The sequence below is a fragment of the Lemur catta genome, chromosome 1, assembly GCF_020740605.2.
Source record: "Lemur catta isolate mLemCat1 chromosome 1, mLemCat1.pri, whole genome shotgun sequence".
NCBI classification, from domain to species: Eukaryota; Metazoa; Chordata; class Mammalia; order Primates; family Lemuridae; genus Lemur; species Lemur catta.
In genome coordinates this window covers 243,712,538-243,740,365 of record NC_059128.1, presented here as the reverse complement: position 1 = coordinate 243,740,365, position 27,828 = coordinate 243,712,538, and the positions used below count along the sequence as shown (strand labels likewise).

General features: G+C 42.0%; 2 protein-coding genes across 7 annotated transcripts in view; one reads left to right on the top strand and one right to left on the bottom strand.

Annotated features, from left to right (window-relative positions):
• CRYBG3 (crystallin beta-gamma domain containing 3) overlaps positions 1–3,298 on the top strand; it is a 105,339-nt gene extending 102,041 nt beyond the window's left edge. Inside the window, exons 21-22 of the mRNA XM_045540423.1 lie at positions 666–825; positions 1,589–3,298. Coding sequence (XP_045396379.1) covers positions 666–825; positions 1,589–1,677 — 249 coding nt within the window. The 3' untranslated portion in view covers positions 1,678–3,298. The remainder of the gene's footprint in view (positions 1–665; positions 826–1,588) is intronic.
• Positions 385–27,828, bottom strand: RIOX2 (ribosomal oxygenase 2). Of its 6 annotated transcripts, none has more exons than XM_045540427.1 (11): positions 27,788–27,828; positions 23,226–23,696; positions 18,641–18,760; positions 16,161–16,289; positions 12,220–12,323; positions 8,821–8,923; positions 7,852–8,023; positions 5,564–5,652; positions 4,099–4,188; positions 3,487–3,636; positions 385–588 (listed from the first exon to the last, which is right to left on the bottom strand). In XM_045540427.1, the coding sequence occupies exons 2-11, from the start codon at positions 23,655–23,657 to the stop codon at positions 568–570; spliced, it is 1,410 nt and encodes a 469-aa protein (XP_045396383.1). In that variant the 5' UTR covers positions 23,658–23,696; positions 27,788–27,828; the 3' UTR covers positions 385–567. The 6 variants fall into 6 exon arrangements, with proteins under 6 accessions (XP_045396383.1, XP_045396386.1, XP_045396384.1 ...); XM_045540430.1 differs by having other exon boundaries at positions 7,852–8,020; XM_045540428.1 differs by lacking the exon at positions 27,788–27,828 and adding an exon at positions 27,692–27,746.

Sequence of the window (27,828 nt, the reverse complement as noted above, 5' to 3'; positions counted from 1 at the left end):
TGTGCTTCTGTGAGATGTTCCTTACTTGATGGCCCAGGTAAAAACCAGCTGCCTGTGCAATTCCATAACAGCCTTTCATTTTCAAGATATACAATGAAGTGGCAGTAAGAAAAAAAATAAAAAAACTGTTATTGGAGGAAGCTTAGAAAATAAAATTTAGGTTTTTTTCTGTGACCTCCATTGTTTGATGCTAAGGGAATAGAGTAATAGCTTAAAAACATTAAACCCGTGTTTTCTTGTATCACCAATGGATTATCTGCTTTTCCTCAAGCTACAAAAAATGAAAATTTAAAAGTAATTATTGTCTGGATACCACCCAGTGTTTTTATAAGAAAACAAAGCTCAATGTAATACATTTTAAGCAAACAGGGACTTAACATTTAATTCCAATTCAACAAACCTTTATTGAACATCTGTTGCCAGATGCAGACATCCTATTAAAAACAAGTATCTCTCTTTCAGTAGGTTCATTTCCATACCGTCTCCTCCCAGCCATAAAAAAGACTTAAAACCACTGAATACTGAAATTAGCATTATTTTCTTTTTTTTACATAAAACATAGCCACTTCATGTCTGTGATTTGTTTACCTGAAAGAAAAGAGAGGCAATTCCATTTATTTTAGCAAACACAGTACTGCCAGTTAATTATTTCTTAACCCTTTTAGGCCAGTGATACATGTCTTGATGTGATTGGTGGCCGGGACACACCTGGAGCTAAAGTGGCCCTGTGGCCTGAACATGGGCAATTCAGGCAGAAGTGGAGACTGAATAAAAATGGAACTATCAGCTCTTATCTCAGCGATCACCTTGTCCTTGATGTTAAAGGTGGGCCTTGGATGACACCCCATGATACCAGTTTCAGTTCCAGATCTCTTCCTTATGGGTAAAGGACATCCTTGTGTATAACAGAGAAATGTTAAGTCACCCTTAATTATGTGAAAGAAGTTAAGGTATGCAGTTTTATGAACAAACCAATTAAGTTATATGGATCAAACAGAAAAAGCCTAACAACAAAATTTAAGAAGGTTTTTGTCAGTACAATTGTAAAATTTTCATTTGCTACATGAACTGACACTAGTTCTAAACTTGAAGCATCATAAAACAAATGTCATCTGTTTCTCAGAAAGAAACATCTCTAACTTTTTGCTGTGAATTGCCATGTCCTTAAAAGCTCTCAGTCAAAATTTATGGTAGGTATCAATTAACCTTGTTTTTGAATTCAGCCAGGTCAGGGCCAATATTATTCATGGCTGCCGCTTTAATTGGATTAGTCAGTCACTGTTGGTGTAGAAACAAAAACAAGAGTACCTGACATTCAGCCAGAATTTCTCAGAGTACTTTGTTCTGAAGAATCACATTGTTTGAAGAACTAAAAGCCTTTTAGTTTTTCAATTTGAGTCATAATAAGGTCCAATTTGAGGTGAATAATGGCTAAGCCTGTTCAAATTCAGTTTTCCATTTTAGACTGCTTTGTAAATGGCATAGTAATCTACCCAAAGAGTGAGCTGAACAAAAGCTTGTGAGAATTGTGCAATTGCCAAGCACCTGTGTGAACAAATAATCCTTTCTTTTGGAATTTCTATTTCAGGAGGAAATTATTGTGACAAGACTCATGTAATTGTAAATCAGCCCCTGGAGGGAGAAGAAACACAGAAATGGGACATTGAAATATTGTGAGAGAATCAACTACATCCCTAGAAAGAGCAGAGGAAGAAGGAAACCCCCATCCCTCATTGTCCTGCATATGGGGCAAGGAAGCGACTGTCCTCACACTCCTGGATCACTGAGAAGAAAGCACTTCTCTCTCTCCCAAGCTCTTCACCATGGAAAAGCTAAAAATATTCTTGCCACTGACCCAGTGTTCCTATGGAGAAAATGTTATGATTTCTGGGAAAGGTTCTATTCCTGATTGATCTCCAGTTGTGGTGAGCAAGTTTCCTGAAGTCAATATTTCCTCTCCTGTCCACCAAACATGAATCCTATTCCTGATAGCCCATTATAGGACACTGGTAATGCCATCACCCTGTATTAGTTATTAATATCCTACTAGATGCTTGTATGAATGCAAGGCACAGGGAAACAGATTCCTTCCTATAGGTCAAGTCATACTTTTGCAAAAAAGATGAGTAATTTTTAGCAACATCTGAAATCATATATAATAATCCTTTTTATTAAGCTGTTGTATTAGATAAACCTTAAAGTTTCTATATTAAGGCTTTTATAACTGGAGCATCCCTTATGTATATATACTTGTAACTGACCCCAGAGGGGGACCTCAGCTGTGTTAGGAAAAAGGCACAAGTATTGGAATGTTTTCTGTGGCCATTCTTTACTCAGTCCTTCAAACTAAAAATGGCCAACCTAGCGCTCTTAACAAAAACATCCCTTTAGGTGACAAGACTCTAACAATGACTACCTATCTATCTCCCTGCTGAGACTTCACCGTAGATTTTGTTGGATCTGCCTGCAAGGAGAAGTATTTATAAGGACTATGTCACTTAAACAAATTTCAAATGTATTTGAGCCTTGACCTTACCATCTTACTTTTCAAGTAAAGGTGGAGTTGATTTCTCTACTAAATGACAGAAAATTCAGTTTTTAAATACCTTTCTCTTAAGTGAAATAAGGTAGGAAATCATCTTTACCACCTTCAACTGCACAATTCACAAGAATTTTTCCCTCCTGAGTTGGATTTAAACTTACACTGAGACACCTATTCCTTTTATCCCCAACTTTTGCCAGAAAGCAGAAAAATGCTCTATTTTTATATAGAAAGATTAAATTCTCCAGTGATATTTTAAAAAAATATCAACCTATGTGCACTTTAGAATGTAAAATAACAGTGAATAGTTTAAACTCAAAGAAAAAGATCCACTATTTTGAGTAGTTTTTATAGACTTGGTCTTTCCATGTAAATATTGGGTTTTTTTCCCCCTCAGTGTCTTCTCTTGTCATCTTTTAAGCAGCATCTGTCAAACTCCCTTACGTCCATACTGTTGAGTGCCTCTCCCTGGTGTGGCAGTATTATTTAATGAAATTTATGTTGCAGGAATAACTTTAACGGGTGGGCCTGTGTATACACAAAGGTATGTATATTTTCATTGTAAAAAACCAAGTTAAAAACTTTTCTTCTGTTAATTGTTTAAAATTTTTCTAGAGCTGCTAAGGAGGCTCTTTAAAGAAGTTGTTTCTTCCAAAGAACAAAGATAAAGCCAGGTTAACATTTAATTCTAAATGATACATTTATTGGAGCTGTGCCTTTTTTACCACACTGGATTAAATAAACTTGTCAAAAGTATGGTTTTTATCACTCTGTGGGACACTTGGTAATTTGCTGTTTGTTCTTCCATGTGCCCTTGTACCTACAGCCCAGAGACTACCTGTAACGGGGGGGTGGTCTCATGTACGTAGCTGTTCAACCTACCCAGTCTGCCTCTTCACTTTTAATATGTGCATATAAGATAGTAGATAAAGGCACTAGACTACCTGGATTAAACATTCTGTCCAGAGGGATAAAACCAGGCTTTCCTTTTCCTCATCTGTAGGAAGTTTCAGGTCCTTGACAGAAATAGCTGAACTGTTCCAAATTTGCTTCAGTGCATCCAAATGTGATAAAGGAAAGCGAAGTCCGTGAGGCTGAAAAAGGATAAATTGGTCAAAAGAAAAAAAAATACACTGCTTTTGTCACTGAAGTGGCATTTTCATAAACTTCTATTTTTGATACCCTTTATAAACGAACTTGTTTCAGATAAGCTATTTAGATAACTTATAAAAATTGCCAACTCTTGTGTGAAAGCTTAGATTTCATGAAAGGCATTTTAATGTATGTACTGAGTGCTACCAGTCATTTGAAATGCTTCACATTTATTACGTTATACCTTTCCTCTAGGCTATAGGTCCCAGCTAGCATGTTTTAAAACTGGTGCACATGTATCACACTGACTGACTCATCCCCATGCAAGGGTTCTGTCAGTTGGGTGAATGGTAAGTCTGCACTGCAGCCATAAAAAGCACATTACCTATATATCAAAAATATTGATTGTTCCCAGCCACCACCCAAATCACAGGAAAAAATATTTGTTTTTAGTTAGAACAAACCTCTGTTTCCTCTTCATTTCCCATCATGTGTATGTCTCTCCTATTCTTTAAGGAATGATAGATGTAAACCATCTTTTCTTGAGCTTCATCCTTTAGGGGGAGAAAAAGTGTTAGGTCATCAACAATAAAACATTAAGAGCTTCAAACTAGGAGGGTTTTCCTATCAGTCTTCTTGAAAGCCTGAGGGCCCAAGTGAAATTTATTGAATACTGTAAAGAATCCTTTTGGCAAAAAGTTATGTGTGTGTACACACAACATCTATACTTCATTAGTCATCACAGATTACTATTTGTATATGGCAATTAACGGGTACTCTAAGTTACTTTGTTAAAGATAAAACAGAGTGCTGCCTCGTAAAGCCTCTTCAGGAACTTTATTTAATGAAAAAGTGATGATTTATATATCAATTTTCACTGAAACACTCAATTTCTCCTATTAATCATACCTGCACAGTCATTTTTGCATCAAAAAAATCAGCAATTTATGAACACCATGGAGCTGAGCTATACCAGCTGTGTGATCTGTCAAAAACTCCATTTTATAGTAGTTCCCCAAATGGTCCCCGATTCCCTTCACTCCCTGTCCTACTTGTCACCTAGAAAAGGACCAAAAACCTTGGCCTGACATACAATGTCTCAAACTGACTGGGTACCAAACTCACTATTTTCTTTATATAGGGATGTAAGAGTATATACTTCTGAGGTTTTGCACATATATTGTAAATCAGTCCTCTCTAGGTCTGGCCCTGACAGCTGCACCAATCTGGTGATGGGGCCAAGCAAGTCCCCCCTCATCCCCCGCAATCATTTCATGGGGTACTTCCGAGAGAGCTGATTAGGAGCAACAGGACGAAGCCATATGGTATGAGATAGTTCCAAAGGTCCCTAGGATTGTACAGGGAGCTTTACAAAAACAAATGCAAAGGCTCCGAGACCAAATGAAGCCCAAGAAATTACAATTTTAAAAAACTTTCCAGTTGATTCCATGATCAGTCAGTTTTGGGAATTGCTGCACTAGGTGGCCAGGTTACAGAACATGGATTTGTTCTCCATGATCTACATGATAGTTTAAGGAGAGGGATCAACAAAACCACAAATAAAAATAGATCTGTGCGGTCTACAGGACTGGAGAGGGACGGGGGCAGGGAGACTATGAATGGGGTCTGCACTTGTCCATGCACAAGCAGCAGGGCCTGAAGTGGGATGGGAGGCACGGAACAGACATTCATCACCACGTAAGGGGAGTAAAGGAGGGTTCTGCGGGGATGAGGGTGAGCCCTCAGATGCCCCACAGGACAGAAAATACGGAACTGGGCATTATCTGACCTGAAGAGGAGGCACTGAACTGAACACAGATGGATTCCCAAAGGAAAAGGTCAGGTACCAGTGGTTAATCGGGCGACCTGAGGCCTGTGATGAAAATAACCTGAGAAGAGAGGAAAATCTCTTCCTTTCTGGATACTCACAGATGGATTCTGATCTGGTCCTACCGTGAGGACGATGTGATCTTTAAACTGCAGTCCTACTATGCTGTCTAACCTCGGTAACTTTCCACCTAGAAAACCAGAAAGACAGTCTTCAAAAATGGAACCAGTAGATTCAAACTTGCTTGCATGTGCAATTCTAAACACGGGCACCCTCTCCAACTCAAGTATTTGCTTATATCAACATTACAGTGATATTAAAAGTATAGTTCACATTCTTATGGAATTCATTCTTCTAGTGAAGACAGACATACAATTAGAGAAATAACAAGACAATAAGTACATTAAATAGACATAAATACTACTACTGAAGCACAGTAGCTATTGCAACAAATAGGGTCACGGTGCCTTCTGCACAGAATGTACATTCCCAGTTTCTATCCCCTACAACTGTGGTTCCCCAACCCCCCATCCACGGACCGATACCGGTCTGGGGCCCGTTAGGGACCAAGCCACAGAGCTACCCACCTCCCCACCCCCATGGGAAAACTGTCTTCCATGAAGCTTAGGGGAAGGGTACACAGCCGGAGGTGAGCAGCGGGTGAGCTAGGGAAGCTTCACCTGCATTTACAGCAGTCCCCATCGCTCGCATCACCGCCTGAGCTCCCCCGACCCCATCTGTGGAAAAACTGCCTTCCATGCAACTGGTCCCTGGTGCCAAAAAGGCTGAGGAGCGCTGCTCTGCAAGCTTCTTGCTCTCCACGTGCACTCGCGAAGGGCTACCCGAGTTCAAATTGCACCTTTCTACCAATTACCGGCTGTGTAACCCCAGCAAATTATTCTATGTACGTCAAGCACAGTATCCCACAGAAGCCATCTAATAAAGTTCACAAAAAAAAAAAAACCCTACTCTTTTCTAAACTGGATTTAACTTAATGAAAAGGCAGCCACTAAACACAGACTAGCCATACAGGGTCATCGGGTGTGGAAAGAGTCCTGAGGGATCATAACTTTAACATTTTCCTTGTCTTAGCTATTACATTCAGTGAAGTATTCTGGGCCATAAGCTGGTATTCAGCAAACTCTGTACTGCTAAAGATTAAAACATATGCTAGTAAAACACTTGCTATTTTGAATATTAATAGATGCAATCCAAAACAAATTCTAAACTTCTTCTAAAGATTATAATAAAAATGTACACAGAATCAATGTTAAAAGGGACTTTAGATTGTCTATTTCAATTGTTCTTACCTGGTGTGATAAATAAAACTTTTATAAAAGTTAGTAAAAAAAAATATTCCTCACACTCAACCCTAGAGAAAGAACAGCAGCTCTGGAGCTAGACTAGTAGTCATATCTAGCTCTTGGTGTTCTCCTGCTGAACACAGACAATTCACAGAACACCACCGTCAGTCAAAACCACCTTGTGACCATGATAGTTCAAGACAAAAACTACCATTCCATACTCAGGTCTGAACTCTGGCAAAAACTGGCATATTGCCCAAACCACAATAATGATCAAACACATCCCTGTGCCCTGGCTAATACGAGTGACTGCTGCTGCTTTACCACTGATAACTTTAGTCTCATCCGTTCCTCCTGCCCACTAGATTAAGATTTAGAAGAGACCTAATCATAGAATCCCTTCTGTTCCCTCAGAGCATCCAATCCAGGGCAAAGCCCTGCTTCCTTGAACCCTCTTCCAAAACCACCTAATTCAAGCCCAAATCCTATAAACCCTGCCTAACACCCTTTTACTGAGATGTCCTACAATTCCCAATGGTGTGTGGTCTTCCTGTTGTAACAAGTCAGTCCAACTTTTGTCTGAGCTCAGGAATATGTTCTTGGTGGTCTTTGCTACAGAACATTGACATCATCCATTCACAAGTGTGCTATATCATTTGCACCCTAAACCTCTCATAAATTAGTCAACCTATGACTTGGAGAAGATTTGTGATAACCTTGGGGAGTCTTGTATTTCACCTGCTGATGGCAACATTTTACCCATTCCTGACTTAATTCCAACAAGATTATTTCAATGTTCAAGTTCTTAAAACTTCCTAAAGATAACAAATACCAGGGTACCCATAAATACAAATATTTCGTACCCAAAAAGATAGAGGTCATCACACAAATGACTTCTGAGATGCAGGATGCTAAAGGTTGAGCACAGCCTGTCTCCTTTAGCCATACACACTAAGGATGGATTTAGGGCCACGTTAACACTAAAGTGCTTCACACTTTCCATCTGCTCAAAGGAACCTACCCAGGAAAGCCTCAAACATCCCGCATTAGCCCCTAATCACCCAGAAGAAAACAGCAAGCTCCACCTGGTGTTGATAGCGCTGTTCCATCTCCCACATAGTAAGGGGGGAGTCTGTGCATAACAAAATCTTTCTTCATGTCTGATGAAAGTAGTTCTTTGGTGCCCTCTAGCCGGTCTGCAAGTGTCCTCAGAAAGCCGCTTAATTGTCTTCTTGCAACAGCTGTGGTTTCCACCTGCTAGAAACACAGAGGTGAGTCCTGGCCCAGACCCCAGCAGGACTCACCTGCCCAGGTCTCACTCTCCACAGTAGTATGCACACCCACCAACCACCCAGTATAGCCATAAATCCATGTCACTCCAAAGGGGAAGGGACAACCTGAGCCCTTAAGAACAATATCCCATTGTTTCCTTGCAAACACTGTCTATTTTAAGTTACCTATTATTTGCAAAAAAAAAAAAAGATCAGTTTTCAGGATTTTGTAAGGAAAAATCCTTGGAAATGTGATGCAGTCTGGGCTCTGCCTTTAGGAAAGCAAGTCACTGTCCTAAGATGACTGCTTCACACAGTGAAAGTAACCTTTGCTCAACTCAGCACTAATCCATTCATCTTCTCAAAGCTAACAAAATAGTACTCCTGTTTCAAAATGTGAAAAAGAGCAGGAAAGCCTGGTGGAACACACCAAGGCCAGGATCTCCAGGGCAGTGGGTCTCTCCTAACGAATAATCTGATGAGCGCTGAACCTACAGTTCTCCAGTCCACATTATTCATTTATTTAACCATTTATTCAACCAACATTCCCACAGTGCCCGCTGCTGCCACTGTGAAAGAGCTGTCAGTACAACACCTGTGGTTCTTTGGATCACCACATAACACACAGCACCCCATTCATTCTGCAAATCACAGGCTCAGCAGGGCAGCACAGGAGACAGGCCTGGCCATCTGGGAAGAAGGATCCTGGGGTCGCCCGGAGGCAGGGCTTCAGCTGGCCTGCGCTGCGGCTACCACCCTCCATTCCTACCTGCCTCTACTTACCAGGAGCAGCTGCCGGGGGATGCCGGCCCGCAACTCCACATCCTCCTTTGCAGTATCAAACACAAGCCCCGAGATGGTATCCAAAAGGAAATCTCCCCATGAACTAGAACATGCACCAAGGGGAAAAAAACAAACAAACAATGAATGCATAACAAGATATACATAAAATACATAATGCTGGTAAAGCCAAAAGCTACAGATTAGGTTCCAACTTCCCAGGTATTTTGAGTTCAATTAATAGGACATTCCTCAGCACAAAAACCTACGATTTTCCTAAGCAATCACCCTGCTTCCTCCCCATTCCAGACACTCACTCGGAAAGTTAAAGTTGAGAAGACAGGCTTCACTGGTGATTGCTCTTAAAGATAACAGAACATTAATCATAGACTGTCATAAAATAGGAAGTTCAAGGGACCAAATTTTTAACAAAAGTCTATATGAGGAGAGCTTTGTAGGAAATTTTAACATTTATTATAGAACCTAAAAAAAATTTTATATGCAGTAAATCCAACAGAAATGCATTTAGGGTAACAGCAAGGTCTCTGGACTGTGTAATTATCTGAACAGTTAAATGTCACATTTTCCTTGTCACTTACAAGAGGGAAGCCGTTTCTGAGTAAAATATCAACCAACATCAATAATTCCAAAAAAAAAAAAAAATTGACTTCTAGCAATGGTGTTACCGGGGTAGAAAGCAGAAGCCAGTGGCTAAAAATAACATCTAGGGACAAGGGTCCGTGTTCAATTACCTTTGCTTTCTCTGGGGTTTTTAGAATTGGCTCATTCCTAAGTGTGTGCCAGGATGAGAAACACACTCTGTTGGGTTGCTCTCTTTAAACATTTCTGAGCTGTTTAAAAGTTTCCTGTGTCACCAGATTTCAAATTGCTATGTGCAAAATGGAAATTCACAGTATGACTTTTGCTTCTCACTCATAAGCAAAATTAACACTTTTATGCTTCCCTCCCAGAAATGTGGCAAAGGAAGACAAAAGCCACGTGAGAGACACTTTCCCAGAGACACCCACCGCCTGGCGGCCTCACTGCTTTGTGACTTAATGTTATATCCAACCCTGCAGCTTTTATTGAACCTCAACCTGGAGGACACATGCAGCTCTCACAGCAGCATAAAATCCATGCTTCCCTTGCAGGGTTACGGGTGGAAGTCACACAGGACTTTCTCATGCAGGGATTTAACAGCAGGTAAACAGTGCTCTGTGCTCTTCTAAGAGTCAGAATAGATCTTGGGACTTTCCAAAATTTAGGAATACATCTCTTGAGGAGTTCACTTTGGTAAAACAGCCAAATCAACCTTCTGTTGTCTCACATAGCAGGATCCAAATTGCTCCAATGGTGCTACCTTGAGAGGTGTTAGGAAGAGTCCCAAATCTTCTCCCTACTGTGGTAGCTGAAGGAGCACCAGGCTCAAAGCACAGGAACGTTTCTGGGGAGCAATGATGCCTCAGTCCCATTTTCCCACTCTAGCTCCATCACTGGCCAAGACACAGGTCAAAGTCCAGCCTAGACACACGGGTCGCGGCGCCCACCCACAGCCCTAGGTAGGTAACTTTGGTAACATGAAAGGCACTTCCCCAGCCCTGACCGACTGGAAGAGGCATGGGTGGGACCCAAGAGCAGCCTGCCAGATCTTCACTCTTCGGACCGGGAAACAGAGAAAGAGTCAGGTACTTGGCGGAAGCAAAAGCTAACAGGGCCAGGAGATAGAGGGAGGTCAGAGAAGTAACATGATGGTGGCTTAGAATGAGCCAATGTTGTGAGTAAACAGATGCTGAGGAAGGAGAAGGAGTGAGCAAAAACCAATTACTGGAAACCAGCTGGTGGCAGTAAGAGAAATGAAAATGACAGAATTAGGGAGAGAAGCAGTAGCTGAGTCCGTTCATGATGGGATACCAGAGGATGCACGGATGTTCACGGCACCAAACTATGTAGCTGCCAAGGTCCAGGGCTGCTCTGGATCCAGAATGAATTTGATCCCAGCCCTCTGAGGCCCGGCCCTTCCGCAGTTCCTGTGACTCACTCCCTCAAGTGCTCCTGCTCTTCTCAAGCTGGCCTTGGTGACTTTCCATCCCTTACTATGCAAGGAACCTAACTAGCCGCAGTGACAAGGGCGTTTTTTCAAAGAGGAAGCAAGCTTCGGCCTTCTACTTGTGGGCAAAGATAGCACTAACCTCAGGCCAGTCACCAGCTAGTTCCTCCAGTAAATCTCTTAAACCTAGAGAATTTCACACTGAAAAGTCAGAGGAAGAAGCAGAGGTATGCTTACTAACTTGTTTTGCAAGTTATGGTTTTATAGGTAGGAGGGGACTTACTGTCCCTTGGGCCTGGAACGTCCTCTCCTACTCTCATCTTCTGACCCACACCTACTTACTCATCCTTTAAGACTCACTTAGCTTTGGTGTCAAGTTGTTTCTGAAGCCTTCTGTGCCAGCCCCGCTTAGCTGAATGCATTCTTCTATCCTCCAAGATTCTCCTCTGCAAACCTCAGACAGAGCTTATCACACTGTCCGGTAGCTATTTACGTGTCTACCTCGCCTCCCACCACCGCTTCCAAAAGCATAAACTCTCTCAAAGCCCCTTCAGTACAATCCTTGCATTCCCAGCAACCAGCACAGTGTCTGGCGCATGCTTGCTGAATAAATTAACTAATGATTGCTGTTTTTAAATGTGATTTGGACCAACAAGGTCGCTGCCTTTTGGAAATAACACACACAAGCGCTGCCACCCACGCAGTTCCTGTCTTGTGAGAAGGCACTTGCTGAAACCAAACGTGACTTCAATGGGAACTGCTGTCAGCGCCTGTGCTTTTCATTCCCACCGTTCCAGACTGCCTTTCCTACTCGAACCTCACGGACTGTAAAGAGGAAAAACCTTCAAACAGACCAAGAGGTTACAATGGTTACAGAGTTTCTGTTGAAGGCATCGAAAACGTTTTGGAAACACAGTGGTGATGGTTGTCCAACAGTGTGAATGTAATTAATGCCAACATATTATACACTTAAAAATGGCATATTTTGTTATGTATGTTTTACTATAATTAAAAAAAAAAAAAAAAAAAAGACTACAAGCCCAGCCTGGCATCACTAACAGTGAAATACCCACAGCTAGTTTCTTTCTTTCCAAGCTACTAGGCCTCTATATGGGTGATCCCCAGGTTCCCGCAGAGTCAGATTCACAACGTTCCCAGGAGGACGTCCAGATGGGCTGGTCACACTCATGGGACTTCAAAGGAATAAGGAATATGGAAGTCAGCAAAGGAGATAGAAACCCCAGGGTTTGGTTGAGAGGTGGTGGCCGACTGTCTCGTGACCCCCTTGAACGTAGCTGCCCTGGGCCCGGACTCGGAGCCGCGCGAGGACGGCAGCGGGGAGGCAGGGCGCTTACCTGTTCTGGTAGGTGCTGATGGTCACGTGGGCAGAGTGGGCCAGCCCCGGGGGAGTGTCTGCTTGATGAATGGTCCCTCTGGGAAAGTACAACAAATCACCCGGCTGAAGGAAGAAACAGAAAAGGAGAGGCGTTAATAAAAAGTATAACTTCTCAGTCCTCTTTGTTTTAAGGGAATAAATACAGGGTTTGAGTCCCAGTTCTCCATTCTAGAAACCACTACTTCAAGGAGCAGGCTGCATGCTGCGCTCACGTGTGTCCAGCTGGGCTGGCTTCTCCGTGTCCAGGAGCGTCACTGGAAACCACAATCCATGAGAGGCCTTCAGTGCCTGAAGTCACTGTCTTTATTCTCAAGCTGAGACCAGATACACCCGAAACCACCCCGCCTCCATCCCGCCTCCATTCAGGGATCGAGGGAGGTGATGCTCCCTCCCCCTCACATTCTGCAGTGTTTGAGAGCAGAAGCTTTAATTTAGAGTCATACAGACACTGCCAGTCACTGGCTGGTGACCTGGCAATTTACTTAACTGCCCAAAGCCTCAGTTTCTTTATCTTTAAAATGGAACTAATAGCCCCAAACCTCACAGGGTTATTTTGAAAATTAAAAAGATGCTGTTTCCAGTGCTCTGGGGGCAGTGATGGGCATGTGGTGAATTTTTGAGCTCTTCCAAGCAGGGTCTGTATCTTACCCATCTTGTACCCCCCAGAGCCCACTCCCGCAAAGCACCTAGCACACAACACAGGCTCAATAAATGTTAGGATGAACGGATGAAAAATGATACAACCTTTATTTAAACCCAAAAAATAGACATAACTGAAGATCAGTCATTTTCTCAGGCAGTTGGTCCTCCTCCACCCTATCCTTTTCTCTCCCAAACCGGTGGACAGAAATATCCTCCCCAAAGTACTACTGCGCTGAGCTACCTCCCCCCTAGTCCCACCTAGACCAAACCATTCTGTATAGCAGTTGCCTAAGGAGAAGAGGGGGATCTTGAGAGCTGCTCTTCCCTCTGCACCCATGGGCAGAGCCTAGTGCGTGCTTTACTGACAGTTATAGCTACCATTTCCTGAGTGTGCCAGGCCAAGTGACGACCTTGCACATACAGTCACGTGTTGCTTAACGATGAAGATACATTCTGAGAAATGTGTCATCAGGTAATTTCATCACTGTGCGAACATCACAGAGTGTACTTACACAAATCTAGACGGGATAACCTATTACACACCTAGGGTATACAGTATAGCCTATAGCTCCTAGGCTACAAACCTACATAGGACATTACTATACTAAATACTGTAGGCAACTGTAATACAATGGTAAGTATTTGTGTATCTAAATCTATCTAAACATAAAAAAGGTACAGTAAAAATATGGTATAAGAGATAAAAAAAAACAAAAACAGTACCCCTATATAAGGCACTTACCATGTATGAGGAGCTTACGGGACTGGAAATTGCTCTGGGTGAGTTGGTGAGTGAGTGGTGAGTGGATGTGAAGGGCCAGGACATCACTGTACACTTTTATACAACTGGCTGTGCAGCAGGTTTGTTTACACCAACATCCCCACAAATGCACGAGTAACACATTGCACTGTAATGTTTTACGATAGCTACGATATCACCAGGCAATAGGAATTTTTTAGCTACATTATAATCTGTTGGAAGCACTGTTGTACATGCAGTCTGTCATCCACTGAAATGTTGCTATGCAGCACATGACTGTACATTTCATTTAATCCACAAACATTTGCTCAATACCCCCATCCCTTGCTGGAAAAGGCAAGGGAAGATTCTCCCCTAGAGCCTCCAGAAGGAACGTAGTCCTGCTCACCCCAGTGAGACCTCTTTTGGTCTTCTGACCTTCAGGAACTATAAGGTAATAAATTTATGTTGTTTTAAATCATGGAGTTTGTGGTAACTTGATAAGCAGCAACAGGAAAACTAATACAGACAAATAGATACCTCCTCCAAGGAATTTTATTGTAAAGGAGGCATCAAAATAATATTTTTCAATCCTTACAGCCTGCAAGTTATATATTATAATTTCCATTTTAATAAAGAGGAAGCAGAGACTTAGATAAATGACTTGCCCAAGGATATGTAGCTAATCAGTGACAGCAGCTAAGTTCAAGCCCAGATCTGTCAGATCTCCAAGCCGCAGAGTGATGTTTCCATCACAGGGGTGGTCTTCACCCTGCGAGCCCAGGTTTGGCAGGTACATTGGAATATGGGGAGGAAGCTGGATAAGGGTCCCATGACTCTCACTGTAGCTTCCATGCCCATCCCCCAACCAGAGTGACTCAGATTTTCTACTTCATATATCGGGCACTGACACAGATTTCATCTGAAGAGGCCCACTGGTTAAAACCTCCCATGTACAGAAACATACACACTTGAAAGAACACTGCACTGTACAATGCAGTCTTTCTCCTTCCAGGAGATTAAGATTTCCCTTAATGAACCATGTATTCATTTTAGTGTTTAAATGGGCATTTGTTCCATCTCCTCCAAGTCCCACAGCAACAATACAAAGGATACACACCCTCTGCACCTCAGGGCCACAATGAAGCCAGACCTCCTTGGGCAGGGCAGGTAGCCAGGTTGTCAGCCTGAGTACATCAGCCCTGCCCTCAGAGGCCACAGATGGCTTAGTCTTTAGCTTAAAAATAACCAACCAAGAGTCTACATAAACGTGGTTCACCAAAAGCAGAAGTAGGCAAACTGTGAAGGGCCAGATGTAAAGACTAAACATTTTTGGTTCGTGGGCTGTGTGGTCTCTGTGGCAACTGACTGACTCTGCTGCTATAACCTGAACAGTCACAGACAGCACACTCAGAAATGGGTGTGGCTGGGTTCCATTAAACTTTGTTCACAAAAACAGGCAGCACACCAGATTTCGGGGCTGATGGGCCATAGTTTGGTGACCACTCAGAGCATTAAAAACTTAGAAAGTTACCTTTATTGTCATTTATTTATTTAAGTCCCCTATAATATAGGCACCTATCCTAAAACGGAGATTGTTTCCCCCAGTTATTGGCACACAGGCAAAGATATGAAAACCAAGAAAGACACAGGCATTGAATAAGAATTAGGCACTAATTTTAACTTCAAGATGCAAGAAATACAAAACAACTATATGCAAATATACCAGGTTGACAGAATCTTTAGAATGGTTTGAATTAGCTATTGTTCTACTGCCACTAAAGGAAATTAAAGTTATGTGTTTTAAGAAGGGTATGAAGTTTAATTAGGGAGCTATTTCTATTCCTCTAAGGCTTTTTCTCAAAAACCCCTCCTGCTGGGGACTGGCTATGTTTCCATCCAGGCTAACTGCTCACAGACAGATTTTCTCAGCAGCAAGATGCTACGGAACTAGCACATGATCAAGCCACCTGCTCCCTGGAGGAGGAATCCTCAAGAGCTTCCATAATTACTATTCTTCTGGTCACTCTATGCAGAGGGAGGGAAGGGAATGCAGGGATAGTCCACTTCATACTCGATAGGAAATAGGTTACACTGGAATTTTAGCCACAGAAAAACTAAGCGATTCCTGGCTGTGCCCTAAGCAACTTACAGCCCCGTGCTGACAGCTGTCTTAGATGTGGGGAAGCTGCCCAAGGCCAGACCTTCCACTTTTACTCCAGAGGTCGGTGGTTCACAGAATTCACTTTATTCCTGTTGAATTTGGATCATACACAGAGACAGGCTATTAGGAAAATGAACTTAATACTTCCTCAGCTCACTTCTCCAAGTACAAACCACAAGACTCCTCCAGAAACTGCATGTGCTGGCTGACTGCAACGAGAGCCACCCTGCCCTGAGACCCGGGGATATGTTCCCACGGGGACCATCACCAAACTCTAAACCTCAAACCCGAATCTGTCTGAGCAACAGAGAAAACCAGTCGAGGAGAGGTGCCCACATAGTTGGTCATCCCATACCTTCAGTGTAAACTCGTGTGCCGGCCTGCCGATCTTGTCCTCCGCCTCCAGGCTGTACTCCCGCGCCAGGGGCACGGTGGGATGGTAGAGGCGCCAGTGTTTCTCTCCCTCCAGCTGCAGGATGAAAACCTACAGAGACCCAAAGGCCGGGCAGCGTCAGAGAGCTTCCTGACGGCTCACATAGCAAAGTGCTTCTGGAATACTAGGTCTCCAACGGCTTAGATGAATTACAGTTGACCTTGAATGACATGGGTTTGAATTGTGCAAGTCCACTTACATATGGACTTTTTTCCAATAAATATACCAGAAAAAATTCTGGGGATTTGCAACAATTTGAAGAAAAAGAAAAATCAAAAAATTAAGAAAAAGGCATGTCATAAATGCATAAAATGTATGTAAATACTAGTCTATTTTATCATTTGCTATAATACTATAAAATTTATACAAATCTATTATAAAAAGTTACAATTTATCAAAACTTACACACACAAAACTTACCATACATGGCACCGTTTGCAGTCAAGAGAAACATAAGCTTAAAGAAGCAGTATTAAATCATAACTGTATAAAATTAATTGTGGTGTACACATACCGTACTACTGTAATAATTCTGTAGCTACCTCCTATTGCTGTCGTCTGAGCTCGTGTTGCTGTAACGCTTAAAACAACGGGTGATGCTACTCATCTCCACATGAGCAGTTTGTCTCTCCAATAAATAACGTGTTGCAGTAAAAAGCGATCTCTCATTTTCACATATTTCTCATTATGTTTAGTGCAATATTGTTGTAAACCTTGAATAACAACATGGGACCCATATGAAGTGCCACTAGTGATGCTAGAACTGCTCCCAAGAAGCAGAAAACAGTCATGACATTACAAGAAAAAGGTGAATTACTTGATATGTAGATTGAGGTGGCAACTGAGGTTGCCCGCCATTTCAGACAGCTGATCCATCTTGTAAACAGATGACATAAACTTACGGCATTCATAAATACATATAGTGCTGGAAACATGATTTTCTTCATAACATTTTCTTTTCTCTAGCTTTATGTTAAGAATATAGTATACAATACACACAACATACAAAATCAATTATAAAAAGTTAAAATTTATCAAAACTTACACACACAAAACTTACCATACATGGCACCATTTGCAGTCAAGAGAAACATAAACAAGCTTAAAGAAGCAGTATTAAATCATAACTGTATAAAATTAATTGTGGTGTACACATACTGTACTACTGTAATAATTTTGTAGCTACCTCCTATTGCTATCGTCTGAGCTCGTGTTGCTGTAAAGTCAGTGCTGACTGACTGCTACGTTACTGCTAAGGCTTTGGGTCGGCAGTAGGCTATCAGTGGTTAAGTTTGGGGGGAGTCAAAAGTTACACTCAGACTTTCAAATGCACAAGAGGTCAGTGCCCCTGACCCCCACATTGTTCAAGGGTCAACCGCACAAGTTTCAGATTAAAAATGAAAGATCAGAAAGACATGTCACTCCACACTTAAATGAAAGTTGCCACTACTGGTTTTTATTTTTCAAACAGGTAATCATGATTCGTGATACTGGATATTCACTCTTTTCACTTTCTTAGAGCCTCTCTGAGTTCTTTATATCCCACTATTTCATTCCTCTAAATCTTCTATCCGACAGCTGAAAGCCCATAATCTCTGATGGAAAAGCCAGGCCTCAGATATTACTGAATGCCTAAAATCCTGAATATTGAAAGGGCCTTGGCAGACAGGAAAACTTCAAGACTTTTATTCTTTATTCAGCCAAAAGTATTATAATGCTTTATTGAAAATATTAAAAATAACACTTTTGGAAAATGTATTGATATCAAATTTCTCTACAAGGGGATAAAGGAGGCTTTTTACTAATAACTTTGTGTTCACACCTTGTATTAGTACAAAAATAAAACTATGAAATACCTAAGCCAAAGAGTTAACTTTTTTTGGAAGCCACATGAGAGTGAAATCAACACTTGTCAAGGTGCCAATGCTTAAGTGAAATCATGACCCTTATTCAAGCTGTCCCAAGATTTTCGCAAATGGAAAAAATATACATATTTTTGGCAGCTACTGAAAAAGAAACAAAATGAAAGCAGATGTTAAGAATTATTTTTGACCTCACCTTATTAAAGACCATACTTTCTGAAATTAAAGAAAAAGCCAATCATACTTTTCTGTAGATAAATTCAATAAATACCTGTTTCAAAGGACTGTGTGGCTCTTTAAGTCAGTAAGGCTGGAAACAATATCTCCCTTTGAGAAGGAGCAGGAAACCAGTTTAGTGGGATTTATTTTGGCCCAACCTTTAGATGAGATCAAGATCTCTAGACACTGCACAGAAAGCGCAAACACAGACCTGGCCCAAGAGCCTTAGAGAATAATGTGAACTACCCCTGACAACTTTACTAAACCAGGCTCTCAGCAACTTGTTCTTCCCCACATTGGGCAATTTTCTTCCCCTCTTACCTCGACATCATCATAATGGGGTGGGAGGCCCTGAGATCCTGCAGGGGTTATGTATACATTTGAGCCAACCAAGGAGCCAAAGAAACATTCCAGCTTCTCCTGGATCCTCCAAAGCTCATCCTTAATAGAAAAAAAAAAAAAAAAGCAAGGGAGGGGGGCGGGGAGAGGAGAAATGAAAAACATATTAGAAATAAGAACATGTTCTCGTTCACTTAAAAAGTCTTTACTGTGCAACTGTTATATGCCAGACACTGGAATTGAGCAGGGAAAGAGCCAACATCCCTGCCCTTAAGAATCCTCCATCCAGTGCAGAAACACCACCAAAAAAGACTTGAGTACACAGACAAGAGACTGGCAAGGCATGCGATTGGGAGTCATGAAGGATTTTAAGTAGGAGAATGACACCATCCAATTTACATTTTTAAAAGCTCACCCTGGCTACTGTGTGGAGAATGAATTGCTGAAGAGTGGAAGCTACTCAGGCAGCAGCCCAGGTAAGAAATCAGCAGTATGGTGGGAGACGGGTAGAAAGAAGCCAAAAAGTGAGAGATACTCTCAAAGTAGCCCTGACAGGACCTGCTGATGGAGTACATACAAAGGGGTTAAAAAAAATGGAAATGAAGGGAGTAAAAAAAAAAAAAATACTCCTGGGTTTTCGACTTGGGCTATTAGCTCCCAGTTCTATTTACTGAGATAGGAAAGACTTGCTAAAAAACAAGTTTTCGGGAGGAAAAAAAAAAGGTGTTCTACATTAGAAATGTTAAGTTTGGGATGCTAAGACCCCCATGTGGAGATGTTTTAAAAAGTACTGGCAGGAAGTAAGGGCTGGAGACTTAGACTTGGGAACTGCCTATACAAAATGGATATTTAAAGCAATGGGAACAGAATGATAACCCAGGAAGAAGGAACAGACAGAGAAGGAATAGCAGGGCCAAGTTACGTTCCCTCTCTCCAGTCACTAATCAACTCTTCCGGGCATACAAGAGACTTAGGAGCCTAGCCATGAGCCATATATTCCTGGGAGAAAGAAAGAAATCTGATTTTCCCAAGGCTGATGAGAAAAAGGAAGGCAGCAACTAGACCATGTAGATATTAGCACTTCCTATGGGCCAGGTACTGATCCTCACAACAACCCTGTCTCATAAGGGGGGAGAGTATCATCATCTTCAGTTTACAGATGAGGAAACTGAGGCGCAAGAACATGCAACCAGAAATAATGAAGACAGGATTCAAATTCAAGGCTTAAATTACCTTTGAGATAATTTAAAAGACAAATCACCAAGGACACTAAAGAGATTAAAGTTTTAAACATATGAATGTATAGTACCTGGCACATGGAATACATTGCAACATATTAAAATATTTGCTGAGTAAACCAATGACCACAGCTTGGCAGTCAATTCTACCACAGGCCTGAAAAAGGATTTACAGTATTAAAATACCAAGTGGGAAAGAATTGGGTCAGTCTGAAAAAAAGCTTTGGGGGATATCTTTATTCAGACCACTGGGCTTCTCTATTTATAGATCTCAGAGGTTCTACTTAACGCAGAAAAAATAACTTTATGGCCTCTGAATAGCTCCAAAGAGTTACCAGAGCTCCCAAGGAGGCTAATTTATTTCAGTAAGAGGTCAGCAGGACCCGGCTCTATAATTACATTTATACAGTAACTGGTACCACTAGAAAACCGGGGCTTTTCGCTCTCTCTCCAATGGCCCGAGAGGTCCTTCAGGCCCATACAGTGACTTTATAGTTCCCAACTCAAGCATCAGGGTCTGTAACTAATAAATACATGACCCTTTTCTTCTTAAAGGTTACTGAAAATGCTATCAATCGCACATTTTTTCCATTTCTCCTGCACCTTCAGCTTCTGAATCTGCCAACTGTGGCCTACCAGAAAGGTATGTAGAGTCAATCCACTTCGCTCCAAGTTGTCATTACAAGCTAGGTGACTTTGGTTTCTTTGATTGCAATATAAAGATATTACCACTCACACCCTAAGACTGTGGGGGAACAGCATAAAACAACTTATCTCAAATCCTACTGAAATTGCAAAGCAGTGTTACCACAAGTGCAAGTGTGATTGCTTCACCAACACAGACTCATGCGTAAGCAAGGCCCCTGAAAATCTCTCTTCTCCTTTACCATGTCACTCCCAACTAAGTCGAGAGAGGCCAAGGAGGACCCGGAACAATCAAAGAGGGAAGGTGGGAGTCTCTCTCCACTGACCTACCCCACAAAGTCAAAACTGAATGCCACACCTAGGAAGAGAAGCTCATGAGTATGCCTAAAGAAAGGCAAAAACACATGCAAAAAGCCCTACTATGTCTCAATTAACATTTTCCAAAGTATGGTAGGAAAATGCCTTAAATCTAAAGTCAGAAACCCTTACCAGCTTGGAACAGCTATGGAAAAGTCACATCTGTGGCCTCCAGTTTTTTCATATGGAAAATGGAGACCACAATGGCTGCTCTAACTATTTCAAATGTCTGTTGTAAGGGTCAAAAGTTAACACGTGAAAGTATTTGGTCAATTCTAGCCTGCCACGCAAGATGCAAATAATTGTGATAATTCCCCTCACCAGAACTTCTGATGTATGGATTACCCAAAGCAGGTGAGGAACAACTTATTACGGCTCTCTGATTAGCTCCTTAGTCATTTCTAGACTAACTAGACTAATAAGCTGTACACAGTCTGAGACCCAATAACCAAAGGGCTAAATGTCCACTCCAACAGTCTCTCAACCTGGCCAGTAATGAACCACCTGTAGAGTTTTTCTATTCTGATGTTAATATGCCCTAAAGAAACACACACACAACACTAAGCCTTCTCATAATATAGTATTCAAAGCCCAGCTTCTAATGTATAAGGGTGAGCTCCTACAGTTTATGGTTTCTCAAGTATGGGTGGCAAAGGAGAACAACAACAATAACAAAAAAACCGGGGTGCACACTCATCTAGCCTGGGGGCTGAATTTGGGCTGAGAAAGCTTATCCTTCCTGCTTTAATAAACTGGGCCAAAGAGCAGAGTCAACAGGGCAAAGGAAATAGATTCTTGGCCACCTGGAATCCCAAAGGAGGAATGTGCAGGGCTTAAGTGAACAAGCAGAGAAAAGCCCTGGGGGAGATGATTCTACAGTACAGAAATGACAGCCACAGAGGACACCACATATGTGCCAAATAACAACTCCCCACTGGTCTATGACCACATCACATGTAATCAACTTCACTGAATTAATTTATGTTCATAGTTTTTAGGTTTCTAAAAACCACTCTTAAAAGTGCTACGTCTAGTCAGGTAAAGAGCCAAGGGCTATCTTAGAAAAATTTTATCCGGGGTGTCCATATTTTCTTAAATAAAATCATGACTTGGTTTTGCAAATCATCTATAAATTCTTTTTGAGTGCTAGGGCCAAAAGGTTGGTATTTCAGGGACATTTCAACTTATGATTGTTTGAGATGGAAAACTGGAATCAGGACTTGTCCTGAAAAACCCAAGAGTACTTATACTTCCTCCAGAACGAGGAGGAAGACTAGGTTCAAGATCCTTTAGACAAGAACAGTAAGGGCCTTATTCACCAGATGAGGCCTAATCGGATCTAACAAGCCAACTCTTGAGTTAAATCATGGGAAACACTATTGGTAACTGAGCCCAGAAGCCATCAATAGAGCCAGAATACACTCCTCTCAATATGGAACTCACCAACCCCTCTCTTTCTCCTCCCATGGTGCCAATTTGATTTAGCCATGGGTCACAGAAGAAGGTTTCTGAATGAGGATAAAACTTTATCCAAAATTCAGAACAGGCCCTCACCTGTTCTTGGCCATGTCATGAGATGAGACAAATATCTCAAACCTCTAGGAAAACAGATTAGCTCATTCTAAATATGCATTTTATAAATGTAGAAACTGAGCACAGAGGAGAGAAATTATTTCCCAAATGTCAATTCCTGATGTAGAATAAATTTAAAAATTAGTCAGTCCTCTAGACTTGCAAATCAAAGATATCCTCCACCTACTACTGCCTCACCATTAGCAGTTTTAGTGCCCTGCGTCTCAATATCACCCATTGGGCCATCAATAAGGCTGAAGTCTCTTTCTTGAACGTGCACCTAGTATGTGATCTGGTCATGGCTCTGAAGCCTCCGCTGAGATAGATGTCGGCAGTAAAGAGAGGCAACTTCAAGAAAAATGATCACCTTGATGCTATCATGCCTTAACTTATAGTGACAGGACAAACCAAACAGAAATGTCCAGCATATAGAAAAACAAACCAGCCCACAGAACATGCTCCTAGAGGCATAGTGCTACTTTAATAACGTTATAAACATGCAATGTAATTTAGTTTTTGCAGCTCAATGATACCTGCAGCCTGAGTTGTTAGAGTTTCTAACAGTTTAACAAAAAGATAACATAGTTAAAATGTCCTAAGTTAGAATCCATTTAAAGAACAAACAGGTGCTGTCCCTTCTCAAACTGGCAGGAGGATAATCATCATCATACCACATATTCACCCTCGGGCTGATCTGTGGCCAAATGTTAGCACTTTAGTACGTATGAGGATTCTGCATTGGGGAAACCTGTTACCTTAAATCTCTGCGGTTGGTGAAACTGAATTGTTGCCCTTTTCTGATCAAAATCCTTTCTCAGCTGAAGAAAGTGTGCTCTGCCATCTTTATTTAAAACCTTCTTCTTTCCATTGACGCACCGGCACACATTGATGTCTCTTCCGTAGTACACACCCCGGCTGCACAGGCTCTTCAGATCGGTTAGCCTGAACAGGGACTGGTAATACGTGGCCAGTGCAGGGTCGTCTCTCTGAATGAGAAGCGGCTTCTGCTCCCAGAATTCCTTGAAAAAAGTCTCTGTCTTGATGGGTGAGATTAAACTTTCAAAGAGACCACTGGGGCTGTCAAAGTTTAATGTAGAAGGCCCCGCAGCTGCCTCCCCCTTCACCTGTTTACAGGGTACAGGCCCTTCTTCCTTCCCAGTCCCTGCAGGCTTGGCTTTCTTTGGCATAGTTCCGTCTTCAAGACAAAGTAGTAAGGAAATGCAAACCTACCAAAAGAACAAAACACACATGGTCAGATTTAGGAGTGCCAGTGTTGGTGTTAGTGGATCATACACACACAACTTGCATGTCCATTATGCCTCCAAGACAACTCTCTGTAAGTCAGTGCTGCTTCCCCCTGGGATATGCAACAGCCTTAAGCCAATACCATTTCTTCCAAGATAGAATTCAGCCTCAACCACCAGATTACATATTCATCTAAAAGAAAACATGTTTTTTTCTTGTACACAAGCATTAAGTCACAGAATTTATTATTTATTAGTATAATTATGACAAATTAAACCATCTGACTGTCTCAGCAGATCCTAGTCATAGGTTTAGCCTGTGGCCATTGTCACACCAGAGTCACAAATCTTGAATTTGGCTGCAACTAGCACCAGGCCCTTAATCTAATTAGGTGTACCCTGGCTTACACACACTTGACTGGAGAACAACCAGCAGCAATTCTATTTTAAAGTTTTGTTTTTTTTTTTCTGGGGAGTCCATTGCTTTCACCAGATTCTTGAAGAAGTCTGTGTCCTCCAAAAAGGTTAAGAACCACTGTGCTTATAAAAACCAAAATTTTGGAAAGACAAGTAATGTATTTATAAATATGGTTTCAAATTTTGTTGAATATCAGAATTGCAAGAATACTGTTTTCTGCTCTGTTGTCATTATAACTAAGCAGTATCTCAGCTACACTGTAGAATGAGTAGAACTAGTGTTTTGGCCTGGGAAGGAAGCACCCTGGAACCGTATGTTAAACGTTGCACCAACTCATTTATAAAAGAACCTTTAGCATGCAACCCAGATGTAAACTGAACAAATTTGGAAGTAGAAACGTCAAAATAATAAAACTCTCTCATAGATTCTCTTAGCTTCTATGTTTCGTACCCACAAATAGTTCAGTTCCTCAAAAGATCAAATGCTTCCAGTAAGGAAACACAGGAGCATGCTGGAAAACCATATGAATTTATACTAAAAGCCTACAATAGAGGAGCATAAGGGCTTAAACTTGGAAAAAAATAAACCTTACTGTTTCAGGATATGTGGTCAATGAGACACATTTTCTGAAAACGTTTTCTGTTCCTTTTAAGTCAAACAGACCAGCTTGAATTCTCAACTCAAGAATCAAGGCTTCAGTGAGACAAAGCATTGCTAGTACTTGGAACTCTGAAGTGACTCAGAAATGCATGAGTTACAAAAACAGATTCAGCAAGGAGTACTGCTTGTGCAGAAAAGAGCTACCAGAGGAGGCCTGACTGCTATCCTTTGAAAGGCCAGCTTGGGGCTGAAGCCTGGGAATTTAAGATTTTGGAAGGGTTCCCACCACTATTAACTGATAAGAGTGGCTCACTATGCCTAAACTGTCTAAACAATACGGTTTATAGGGAACACCTGCTTTCCTTCTGGGAGTCTGGAATTTTGGTCTGTGCCAGGTAGAGGCTGCCTACGTGATCAGCCCCCAATCAAAACCCTGGGAACTGAATCTATAATGAACTTCCCTGGTTGGCAACATTTCACAAGTCTTGGCACAACTACTTCCTGGAGCAGCTGAGCACATCCATTTTGACTCCAGTGGGTAGAAGATCCTTGGAACCTTGTGTTTGGTCTCCCCAGGACACCCCATGTGCCTCTCTCCCTTGCTGATTGTGCCTGTTATCCTTTCGCAGAAGTAAATCAGCACAGAGGCCTCCTAGCAAATCGCCGAATTAAGGATGGTCTTGGGAACACTGACACATTTAAAATTGCTCACATTTAATTTTTTAAAGCTGTTAGATTATTAGGTTTGTATCACTAAAGGTTACCCTATAAAGCAATTTTATATTCAGTTATACATCTTTTATCTCTCGTAATTGGTCAGTTTAAAATTTATTTAAGGGGAGTGAGCAGCAGAAAATGCAGGTGAAAGACTTTTCTTTAAGCATAATCTATAAACACATTAACCAGAAAATGTGGCTAAACGGTGTGCAAAATACTGAAGCCAAAATAAAAATCACTTAAGGAATTTTTCCCGTCTACAATCACTAACAAAATAAACTCCCAAATGCTTTTGTTAGAACATAAATTTTACTACTTCTACTGCCAAAAGTTACATCATTAATTGTTTCTCTATGTTCATGTTGAAATGATTTGAGGCTCAGTTAATTGCAACTTAGCTTAGAGGTTACTGGGCAAATATACTATTTCTCTGATTTTCACACTACTCGTGTTGTAAAACAATCATTCCTTTTACCAGCTTCCAGAGGGTGGAGGTGAGAACAGATGAGATATCCTACCACAATAAACATACAAAAATTGTAAGGTGCATTACAGTTTCAGAAACAGTAATAAGTAAAAAAGCATGTTTTAGAATCTAAGAATACAGTAATTGAACCAGAGTGCTTTGTTTAGGACACCCAACAAAAGCCTCCTATAAACCTCACAGACCACCCAAATAGAAGTTCGAATAACTATTTCTATAAAGCTACAGAAAAAAGTTTTTTGAAAAGCAATTGCTTTCCATTGGAGTTGACTATAAGCATTAAGACGTAAAAAGATTAATTCAAAAGACTTATGGTTCATATTTCAGTAACTGCCCCACGTATAAACTCTACAAGTAAATCAATATTGGTGCCCATATTACAGCCAACGAATAGCAAGTCATTATATTTTTAAGGTGTACTAATCTCCTTTTCTATAGTAATATTTAATGACATGAAGACATAACACAGCTTCTTGAAGAGACCTACACGTTGCCAGAGCCTAGCAGAGCATGGCACATAGGTCCTCAAGAAATGTTCGCTGAGCTTTGTTTCATTTTTTCATCTTTTGTCTGCATAACAGTTTTAGAGAAAGAGCTTGCACAAAATAGGGGGAAAACAGATGGCTTGTGAAGTGGGGATTACTTTTCTGATGGCAGCTGTCACTTACGTCAGTAGCTATCACCAAGGAGTGCAGGGAGGTGTCTTTACATCCCCTGAGCAGTGTTTTAGAGAGTGTACTCCAGAGTCACCTGCAACACTTGTTAGAATGCAAATTGCTGGGCCCCTTATCAAGCTCATGGGATTGCCACTTCTGAAGGCAGGAGCCCAGAAATCCGCATTAATGTAATAAGCTCCCCTGATGGATTTTAGAGCCACTGGGGATGGACAACAGTCAAAATCAGCTCAATTAAACACACACGCACCTGTCAGAAATTATATTAATATATTACAAGGCTGCCTAGGCTAACCTAAAACATTCCTTTCAGGCTCACAGAAATTATCAACCAAGAGAGAAAACTGGTTCTTCTCTTGACCTAAAGCTGGGATTGGCGGTCATAGTTCTATTTTAGAGAAAAAATGAATTGTACTTCAATGTATTTTGGTGACCACGAGGATGAGGCCCAGGAGGCAAAAACCAAGTGATGACAGAAAAAGCTAGATAAATCAGGTTCCTCCAAAGATGGTCCCAGTGAAATGAAACTCCTGGCGCTGAATTTACAGCTAATTAGTGATGAAATCAGATCCTCTGACTCCGAGGCCTACCCTTCCTGAAAACAGTGAATAACCTGGTCTTACTAACCTGTTGGGCAACTCAGCTGTGGGGCAGCCCTTGTAGAATTATTAGTTGACACATGAATTGGAAGCGTAGGCTGTAATTTTAAAGTCAGAAGTAATGTGAAAGAAAGACGCAGCTTCCCGTCGCCCCACACGCCCGAACTTCCCGTTTCCCGGCTGCAAAGCGTGTCTTTTAGGCCCGACCTGACGCCGGCGGCGCAGCACGTGTGGCGGCCGCACACCCTCCTGCCAAGCCTCCGAACTTGCCGTGCGCTCGTCCCCACTCTCGGGCCCGCGGGCCCAGCACCCCGTGTGCCACTCTCCGCGCCCAAGACATTCGCGACCCCTCGAGCCCGGCCGCGCGGGACCCTGCCCTGGTCTCCGGGGACGTGGAGCGCGTGGGCGCGCGTCCCCGGTTCTGCAACCACAGCGCCCGCCACCAGGACTCCCCGCCCGGGCCCCGAGGTCCCCCAGACCCGCACCTGCGCCCGGGCGCCGGGAGCAGCGGCGCGCGCGCCCCGCGGGATCCCGCACGACCCCGGGCGGCGCCGCGCAGCCGGCGGGATCGCGCCACTCACCGGGCACGGCCTGTTGCGCGTGGCCGCGAGCCGACCGGGCG

Coding starts and splice junctions, on each gene's coding strand:
- RIOX2 (XM_045540427.1), bottom strand. CDS start 23,657: ATGCCAAAGAAAGCCAAGCCTGCAGGGACTGGGAAGGAAGAAGGGCCT. Junction 18,761..23,225: donor ACCAACCGCAGAGATTTAAG/GTAACAGGTTTC, acceptor TTTTCTATTAAG/GATGAGCTTTGGAGGATCCA. Junction 3,637..4,098: donor GAAATGAAGAGGAAACAGAG/GTTTGTTCTAAC, acceptor ATCCTTTTTCAG/CCTCACGGACTTCGCTTTCC.